Source organism: Pinus tabuliformis, chromosome J (genome assembly GCF_031772625.1).
Source record: "Pinus tabuliformis cultivar Carrire ecotype Pingquan chromosome J, CPIR1, whole genome shotgun sequence".
Classification (NCBI taxonomy): domain Eukaryota; kingdom Viridiplantae; phylum Streptophyta; class Pinopsida; order Pinales; family Pinaceae; genus Pinus; species Pinus tabuliformis.
In genome coordinates this window covers 1,520,455,643-1,520,465,513 of record NC_142295.1, presented here as the reverse complement: position 1 = coordinate 1,520,465,513, position 9,871 = coordinate 1,520,455,643, and the positions used below count along the sequence as shown (strand labels likewise).

The 9,871-nt window shown below is 35.0% G+C and overlaps 1 protein-coding gene across 1 annotated transcript; it reads left to right on the top strand.

Moving 5' to 3' along the window:
• The first annotated feature begins 4,353 nt into the window (after positions 1–4,353).
• On the top strand, positions 4,354–9,208 carry LOC149233281 (uncharacterized). The gene is made up of 8 exons (XM_089379717.1): positions 4,354–4,831; positions 5,960–6,032; positions 6,143–6,398; positions 7,731–7,889; positions 8,042–8,236; positions 8,335–8,472; positions 8,582–8,814; positions 8,898–9,208. Exons 1-8 carry the CDS (start codon positions 4,672–4,674, stop codon positions 9,067–9,069), a joined length of 1,386 nt encoding a protein of 461 aa, XP_089235843.1. The 5' UTR covers positions 4,354–4,671; the 3' UTR covers positions 9,070–9,208.
• Positions 9,209–9,871: the final 663 nt, after the last annotated feature.

Below are 9,871 nucleotides of genomic sequence, written 5' to 3'. Positions count from 1 at the left end.
TATTTCTAGATTCTGAGTGTGTTTGGAGCCATCTGAATCATCAACTGACAACAATAGAGCTCAACCCAAGCTGCATCGAGCAGGCCACAACTGACAGGATCATGGACACACATAGGAAGAACACTCGCTAGTAGAGGATCCAACAATATTGGGTTGTCAAAGTAGGGAAACTCCTTCATCAGGGCAAGTGGTTCACTAGGGAAAAGGTTAAACAAAAATTTCCTCATCTCATGGAGGCTCTACATGCAATGGGGACAATTGCTTTCCAATGTGGGAGGAATGATCCAGGTAGATATTGGTGGCCACCCACCTATGCCACTTATACCTCCAGTTGGTTTCATCTGTTTCCTTGAACAACATTTACTATTTTTAGTAGTTTTTCAGGTCCTGAACTTCCTAAGTTGTTTTGACCCCTAAATTTCTTATTTTATTTTTTTATATTTTGTTTTCTTTTTTATTTTTTTTTTATTTTATTTTTTTATTTTTTTATTTTTTTTAGGTTCGCAACGGGCTCATATCAATAGGTAGGGGCCTATGGCAAATCCTATAGTACTTGGAGAGATCTTTCCAATGAGGTATCATATGTGCCAAACGGAGATGATATGACCAAGTTACGATCCTCGGAAGTTGGCTGCCCAACTAACCCCAATGGGGCCCACAAACTCTTGGCGTTTCATCTCTTAGGGTTAGGGGTTTGGTTTTTTAGGATTTCCCCTTATTGCTCAATAATAAAAAGGCCCTTGAGCCTCATTGTAACACAGTTCAGAGGCATGTAGCCGCCACATCTCTTCTTAGAGATAAGCTACCATCACCCGAGCTAGTTTATTTCCATTATGTATGTAAGCATATTTCAATTCTTTGATATTAATGAAATGAAGTTTTATTTTTGTTGCATCTCTCTCTACGCTTATATCTGTATTTTGTTGCGTTCTTGCATAAGTTTGGATCAATTTTCATGACAAAACCCAGGTTGGGGTTTTCACAACAAACAACTAGAAATGAATTGCCAATGGTAACAATTGATCCCAACTAGGGGGTTTGGCAAAAGGTTCAGAAAAAGAAAGGTAAAAGGGAGAAGTTAAGTGATTTTTATCACACTTAACCCCAACATAATGTATGCACTTTTTAACAGTTTTCTTTTATTTCTCATCAACTGAAAGGCTAATATGACCAAATGCTTTCAACATATACAAAATGTAATTTTGTTCCTTGTTTCAGGTTGAATAAAATTACACTTTTTTCCTTCGAAAAAACTATTCTTGTCAAGTTAATATCAAATGTTCTGTATCTCATCTATTAATATTTTTTATTACATAAGAAGAAAAGGAGATAGAAAAGAGATATGCTTTGTTATAACTATTAGTCTTATGCATGTGAATTATTGAGTTTTTCAATCACATCAAAACTCTATACAATTTGTGACACCATGGTCCTGTGACAAATATTAGCGTTATCGAATTTTTTGTTTGTACTACTAAGTTTTAATGTTAACACTACATAACAAGGAAAAATTTAGGGGTTAAATTTTGCAAATGGCTAATTTTCCATGCTTTTTCTTAAAAAAGATTCTCCAATTCCATTTTTTTGGTAAAAATGGTTCACCTAAATCTTATAGGATAGAATTATTTAACTTTACAAATTGCCAAAATTATATAAAAGACAATATAAAATCATTAGAAATATGAATATTTTTATAGAATATTGCCAAACATTTTATAGTTGCATACTATGACCCAAGAAAAACTTACCAACCTTATTACTATTTAGGAAAAATTTCCATCGTTAAAATTTTCCATGATGACAAGGAGTATCACCACATCGATGTATCATCATTTGCCACTTTGATTTACACTAAAATATGACCACTAAATTTGCGTGATGTTGTAGAATATTTCTACAAATCTAGTTGTGGTACCATGTAGAAAATCTGTTACAAGTTAACCCGATAATGCAATATAAATCAAAGCAGAATACTATAACATACTTCCACTGTCAATTTGCGGAAGCTTAAAGATCGAGCTGAACAATATAACCAGAAGAAGAAGAATCAATGGAAAAATACACATGAAAATACTTTGGGGAAAACCTCAGCTAGAAACCCCACACTATTGTATTATCATACATGGTGGAAATACATAGGAATTATACAAAGCCTTAGCTCTCACAGCAGCCAGCTCTCAGTTTAATCCTAACAGATGCTCATAGGAAATCTTGGCTTCTCTCCAGCCTTCCTCTCTGCCCTCCAAGCTCCTATTTCCTTGCATTGTTCCTTTTGGATGATTTTCCTATTACTGAGTGGAAAACCTCTTCCAAAACTGCACAATCCTCAAGGATGAATCCTTGACTGCATGCATGAGTTTTCTCCATGAGAAAACACACATGCAACTATAGTACATTGTCCTTCACTATTAATCTTAACCAGGTCTTTCTTATAATAGACATGCATGAGTTTCTGATGAGGGAATCTTCAGTTAACTGGAGTAGCACTAGTTGAGTGCATTAATGCATCAATTGACTGTTAACTCACTATTAGTTCCTCAAACAGTTTGGAACTAATTTATTTGGACTTAACTTAGTAAAATGAGTTAACTAATTACAACTCAAATATAACTCAATGTTATCTCCTTAATTTAAGGGATACCTCTTGCATGACTTCAAAAAGACTTCTAACTTGAATTTCTCCAACTAATTAATTTAAAATAAATTAGTTAATTATTTCCAAGTCGCTGTTAAGACTAAATTCGATTTTAATTCACAATTTAATTCAAGGACAAATTAAATTGGAATATTTTTGTTGCCATATTTCAACAAATGTGATCATTCTCATGCACAAATTTACATCTCTAATACAACAACCATATTTGTGTACTAGTGATTTTTTTTTAAATCTTTGTACAGAGGGATGCAGGAAGACTAAGAAACAAGCACATTCACAACACAACCAATCAAATATTATGTTAGTAGGAAGCACCATACCATTTTGGTTGCCCATATTGACATAAGGCTCACAATATATTGGAGCTTCAAGTTATTGCAAGTCATAACTTTCAATTATGTTTTTTTATAAGGAGATTTGCATTGTTGAAACAATTCCAAGATGTAGAGATTTTATGCATATTTGGCCTATTAATAAACATTTTTTAGGTAAGCATATGAAATGAGTACTCTGAAGTATTACGAGGAAGATTTTTTTTTTGTCATAAAGTGAAGGGGAAAGGCTAAGCAACAAGCATATTCACACCACAACAAATTAACCATTAAACACATACCCTGTAATAAAATATTCATATTCGTTTATCCAATAAACAACAATCTAAAGCACATTACTTCTAGTTATTTCCAATGCAAATAAAGACCTCAATTTTACATGAAATCAAGGTAACCTGCCTTGCCTCTATCCAAATGCTAAATACTTTGAAATTGAGAAGATAAAAGAAAACTCTATCTAAAATGATAAGGAATTGAGTAGCAAATGTAATTAGACCATGATGAACCTCCATTAGTTCATGAACATATTTTTTTTCTATCCTTAAATGTAGGATAATAATTTTAACAAGTTGAGAAGCAATAGTTTGATTTATGGGGAGGTAGGTCTTGGACTCTCCCTACCATATTCAAATCTCGAGTGAGACTTGGCTTGTGGAAATGAGGTTAGATGGCCTAGATAAAGGCCCATCAGGGTGACTTACCCAATATGACTTAATAAATTATCCATTCCCATAATTTACACAATAATAATTAATTAATATTTTATTTATTTTTTTCTTATAAAAAAAATTAAAACATAAAATTATTGCTAACACCAAAACTTAGCAGGTGAAAATGAAGCTAGATGAATAGATGTCCCTAAGATAAAGACCTTTAAAATGACTTACCATATGTAACTTAATAAATTATTCATTGTTGAATTAAAACCTCTATGATGTCTTCAGCAAAAATCACATCATAATTCATATTGCCTTATAAATTATAATGTAATTTTTGCTAAAAACTTTTCCCATAAACAAATTATCCATTCCTGGAATTTTAAAGTAATCGATAACTAAAATATACACTTAAAATATACCATCATTGGGACTACCAATATCACTCCTAACTCAATATATAATAACCCAAAAACTATACCAACTCAAGGTAACCATAATTTTCAACTATATTAACGACATTATATTACCACCATGAATCCCGACTACTGATACCGATGGATACTTTAAAAATATTATATATATTTAAAATATTCATCCCAATATTTCAACGCTTATGGTGACTAATCAAAAGGGACACGTCATTACACGTGGCAGTAAAGACAATAATACCCTTCCAGGTTTCCAGTTGGTTTCGGTTTGAAAATTTGGTTTTACAAACAGGTATTGCCGAGCGATTCAAAGCACTGTCCGCTGCGTGCCTCATGGCTATCGTGAAATTCCCGAAGCAGGAGTTGACATAAACACGGGAAACGAAAGGGTGTTTGGGATCGAACACTTTCCACGCACGCAAGGGCTCCACGCTGCCGTTTACCTGAAATCCCACGAAACCCAGGCAAACAAATATCGACGAATTTGGGGGTGTCGCGGGTAAGATGGCTGAACTGAGCAGATATAAATTAAGCGAGAGTGTCGATGCCCAGAACAAACAAGGGATTACTAATCAGGGGAATACTAATCAAGAACTATGGCCAAGTATAATTCAGAGAATGGGCTGCGCGTGGGTTACAGCGTGGAGGATGGAATTGACCAAGTGGAGATCGATCCGAGGTTGCCTCTGCTGCAGGATGCCGATCTCAGAGACAAGGTCGTTCTTCTCAGAGTCGATCACAACGTCGTGAAGAAAGGTAAATACACAGTAACTGTTCATCAATTACCCTTCCTTTTGAGGTTTGAGGATCGTTTTTCAGTCAATCTTACAAGTAGCTTCATCTGGAATTGATTCTAATAATCTGACCGATCATGTCGCCGTCCGTGGTTCTACCTAAAAAATCCCATATCTGGGCTTTTTCGTTAAAAATCGGCCATAGAATGCTCCCTGTGTATGTGAAAGCAATCTAATTCAGTTGACCGATCACGGTTCAATTCCCATTGAAAGACATTTTTCGTGCACATCGACTTTAAAACGTGTGTAAATCATGTTTTGGTAACATATAAAGTGATCTAAGCAAGAATTATTTTCAGACTGCGGGTTGAAGTATTTTGGCAGCATGCACTCTAACCAGATGGTTCAACCGAAATGATAAATTTCGCCATTTCTTATTTGGTATTATAATCTAACACTATTATTAGAGTTATAAAACTTGCTAGGGGCTTCCTTCTTGCTACCAATTTTTGATGACAAGATGACCGAGGACTGTTTTTTTCAGCGAAGCTTACACCATTTTCAACAACTTTGAAGCCTATATCATATCAATTAAATTATCACCTATTATTCTTATGAAGTTGCTTTTGCTATAGTATCAATATGGACAGTAGCATCCAAATTTACAACTTCAGATCTTTGTGCAGTCCATTTTTTTTTTATCACAGTTCATTAAATCAATTCAATTGTTACTGATATTCTCATAAAGTTCTCTTAGTCTTTTTACAACTTGAGTACTGTTATTGGGCTTTAGCATCCAGATTCACAAATTTATTTATTTGTAAAATTGCATTTGGGATAAGCGCATTGACAAATTGCTTTTAAGTTTTGGCATATTTACAAAATTATGTTTGACAACTACATTGGAAAATTGGCCGGAATTTTCGCTTCCAACTTCCATTTGTACAGTAAACGGTTATTTCAGGGTTTCATAGCAGCATTATTTTTAATTTTTAATCACTTCTAGCCTCAGCAATTGAATATTTAAATTAACAGCCATTTGTAGTAGTCTTCCTGCCAGTTTTGTGATGCAGACTGTGTTGAGTATGTTGTAAAGTGTTATCCTTGGATTCTGTGGTGTCTCAATGGTTTTTAACTTTGGTGGGTGCAGGTAAAATACTAGATCAATACAGAATCGATGTGACCTTACCAACTATGTACAACATAGTGGAGCGAGGTGGAAGGTGGGTTCAACTGTTTTACCTTCTAGACATATTCTGCAGCCCTTAATCTTGTGTTTATTGTGCCTAGGTTGTAGTGATGAGCTCATTTGACCTAAAACTGGAATGTGCAGGCCCATTATCATGACCCACATTGGACGCCCTTATGACAAGAAGACAAAAACTATCACTACACTCCAGGATGAATCTGTGGATGCTGTTGTTGCCTATTTGCAACGGAAGCTCCACATCAAATTTGCAGTTCCCTGCTTCAGTACAACAGAGAAAAATGGAATTCTGGATATTGACACCTCCATCAACTGGCTGATCCATGACCTTAAGAGTCGGAAGATTGGTGGAATCTACATGCCAAATACTCGGTGGTTTGCAGTGAGTTCTTTAGCATGATTACTGTTTTTTTGGTTCTCCCAGCTCAATTTCCTTTCCCCTATATGAAGTAAATTATTAAATTCATGGTTGTGATAATCTGGCCTAGTCATTTATTGAAAATGATTTTTGTCACTAGCATAGTCCTAACTAAACCGATGTCTGATATGTAACATGATGCTACAAAACTCAAGGTTGCATGTTTGGTTTTCAACATTTGAGGTGGAGTTCAAGTATTTGAGCCCATTTCTGTGAACTTGAGATAGCCACTTCCAGTGTTAAGGTGCAGTGCATATCAGAGCCTGACTTAGTTGGGCCTGTGCTAGTGTCCATTTTTGTTTCAGCCAATGTATGTTTAGATTCCATGTACTGTTATGCATGTGGGAACACACACAGAGTTGACATATCACCCCACCTTCGTCCAGGCAGCAGAATGTGCCTGGCTTATCTGGGTGTAATGAACTGTAAGGTGATCTGAACTTGATTATGTCTGGTCACAGGAAGACAAATTCTTTAAAAGTCTGGGACTTGTGATCTAGGACCCAAAGCCTTTATGAACAGACACCTGAGACCTCAATTACTTACATTGAGTTGACATCTAGGTTTTGTCTACCCTTGTATTAAAAAATATAACGGGGTTGGTAGCATTGACCAGCTACCTAGACTTAATGATTGAATATAGGCATCTCTTTATAATTTACAAGTTGAATACATCTTCCTGAAAGTGAATTAAGAATGGGAAATTCTTTGCCCTTACATGAAACATGGTAATGAAGACAGGAGTAAAGCTCTATAGAATTGTCTTTCAGATTCATGCTATAGCTAATGTGTATCTGTGTGTGCATATACTTGAGCTTCCAAATGTCCAGGAGCATTAGACCTAGTCTTAGTTGGATTTCTTCTAGTGTCCATTTTCAATGTGCCCAGTCCACTATTTTTATTCAATGCACTGTTTACTCATATGACTGGCGTTCTGGGTTTTACTAATAGCTGGTCTCCTGAAAACAAATTCTTCAAAAATCTGGGGCATATGATGTACCTTGGATTAACAGGAACCTGGGGGCTTTCAAAGTGGACCTCTATGTTTCATCTAGCTCTATTAAGCAAACCAATGTGTCTGGTATCAAAGATCAGCGGAATATGATTGAATATAGGCATTTCCTTTATAACTTCTGAAGCCAAATATGTCTTGCTGATAATAATTTTAGCTCTTCCATGAAACATGAGAGGAAGACAAAGGATCAGCTGAATATGATTGAATATAGTCATTTCCTTTATAACTTCTGTAGCCAATCATCTTTTCTTGATAATAGTTTTAGCTCTTCCATGAAACAGGGGGAGGAAGACAAAGGAGAGAAGCTTAACAGATTTGTAATTCAGCTCTCTGCCCTAGCTGATGTATATGTTAATGATGCATTTGGGTCATGGCAGCCTCATGGTTCCACATACCATATTGCGAAATGCCTTCCCTCATATGCAGGACTATGCATGCAGGTATGTATTCTTTTCTTAAATTTTATTTGGAATCCTGTTACTTCTCTCGAGTCTTATTATTTCAGTGAAAACACATCTTGGTTTGATGTTTCTTGTCATTTAGCAAAAGGAAGATGCCAATTTGAATTTCCTGACATGGTATCCTTTCTCAGGGTGAACTTTATCATGTGCAATCTGTGTTGAATCCCAGCAAACCATTTGTTGCAATTGTTGCTGGTGCCAAGTATGATACTAAGATTGGTCCATTAAAACAGATATACAAGAAAGTTGATAAGTTGGTTCTGGGTGGTCTCATTTACAATACGTATCTATGTGCTAAATATGGAGTTAAAATTGCTGGTGTTGAGGTATGTATTCTACTATTTTTTTTCCCTCCAGTCTGAAATGTTTCTGTGGAGTTGCTGTATTGTTTTACTTATTTTATGTTTTCCCTTTCTTTGTGTAGGAATCAGATATTGAACTAGCAAAGGAGCTGGTAGAACAGGATAAGGTACACAAAAAAATTCTCGAGTTGCAGGTTCTGGTTGAAACTGATACTTTGGATGGTAGATTTGAAGGGAAATTTAGAACGATTGATGTCAAGGTATGTACTACAGATTTCTTTTCCGGCAGTTGTAGAACTGTTGGAGTTGAAATATCAATCAGCTATGATGTGATCTGATGTGAAATTCTTTCCTTGTCGATGCGTGCAGAACCTTGCTCCTGGCCAGAATTACAAATATGTTGTTGATGTTGACCCTGTCTCTTTTGAGAGAGATGAGGTTGAACAAACAATGAACTCAGCTAAGACAATATTTGTTAATGCTGTGATGGGACTCATGCCACATTTCTGGCATGGTACAAGCAAAATGGATGAGATCATTGATAAAAATCGTTCTGCTAAAAAATTCTTTGGAGGTGGTGATACCCTTCAGACTTTTAAAAGGTATATTTCCAACTCTATAGTATTTATGTGATGCAAGCGTTTCATATGAATAGAGCATTAACAATGTTTTCATTCTCTGCCAGCCTTCATCCAGCCATGTATGAAGCTGCATTGAACAATATCAAATACTATTTATTTACAGGCGGTGGCACTGTTTTGAAAGTTATTGAAGAGGGAGATCCAATGGGTTTAGAGACTGTAAGGGCTCTTATTGACAACAAAGTTAACTATTTCAAGAGCATTCAAAATAATTGAAACTAGTTTAGGGCACGTAGTTTTAGCTGGCAGAATAAGGGGTTGATTAGCTCATGCTGTTTGTTAAAATGACAACCAGCACGTAGAAATTGACGAAAGGAATATTTGATAGAATTTTTTATAATTTATTACTTACATATTTGTGGAGGGTTCCGAAGATTATGGAAGAAAAATTATGTTTCTGTTACCAACGGGCATGGTTGTCCAAGTCAATAAAAGAATTTTAGTCACGTGAAGCTTTGATTTTTTTGACATATTAGCAGAAAACTTCTAATGTTGTACTACAAGGACATCCTTTTCTTAGTTCCTTATAGTTGGACACACTGAAATAATTTTAGTTATTAGTTGTTGAAATGCTTTTTCTGAAAATTACTCATTTTTATTGATATTTGGATAAGATCCTGCATTTATGCTTTACTTTTATTTTTAGTTTGGATAAGATCCTGTATTAAGAAGATATCAGGATAACAGTCTCACTACTAAATGAATAGTATTGCTAATAAGTTAACAACTATTTTTGGTGTTAGATCTAAGACTTTTGTGATCTATAATGTAGAAGTAAGTCTTTCAAATTAATCACATAGTTAGGATTTAGTCGACATTTCGAACTAACTAATGTGGGGCAAGGTGAGAAATCCATAGGTCAAAAGAAATAAATAGTAAAGATGCATCATTGCCCAAAATTAACTGTTGTTGAATTAGTTAATAGGTAAAGAAAATAATTACTCTGGACTTAGTGGTAAGGAGTTATTTTATTAAAATATTTAAAATATTTAATTCTAGTATAATTCAATAATAACTA

Bases quoted from the DNA above. Each gene is read 5' to 3' on its own strand.
- LOC149233281 (XM_089379717.1), top strand. From the start codon at position 4,672: ATGGCCAAGTATAATTCAGAGAATGGGCTGCGCGTGGGTTACAGCGTG. The intron at 4,832-5,959 runs GTAAATACACAG...TGGTGGGTGCAG, and splicing joins TCACAACGTCGTGAAGAAAG to GTAAAATACTAGATCAATAC. The intron at 6,033-6,142 runs GTGGGTTCAACT...TGGAATGTGCAG, and splicing joins ATAGTGGAGCGAGGTGGAAG to GCCCATTATCATGACCCACA.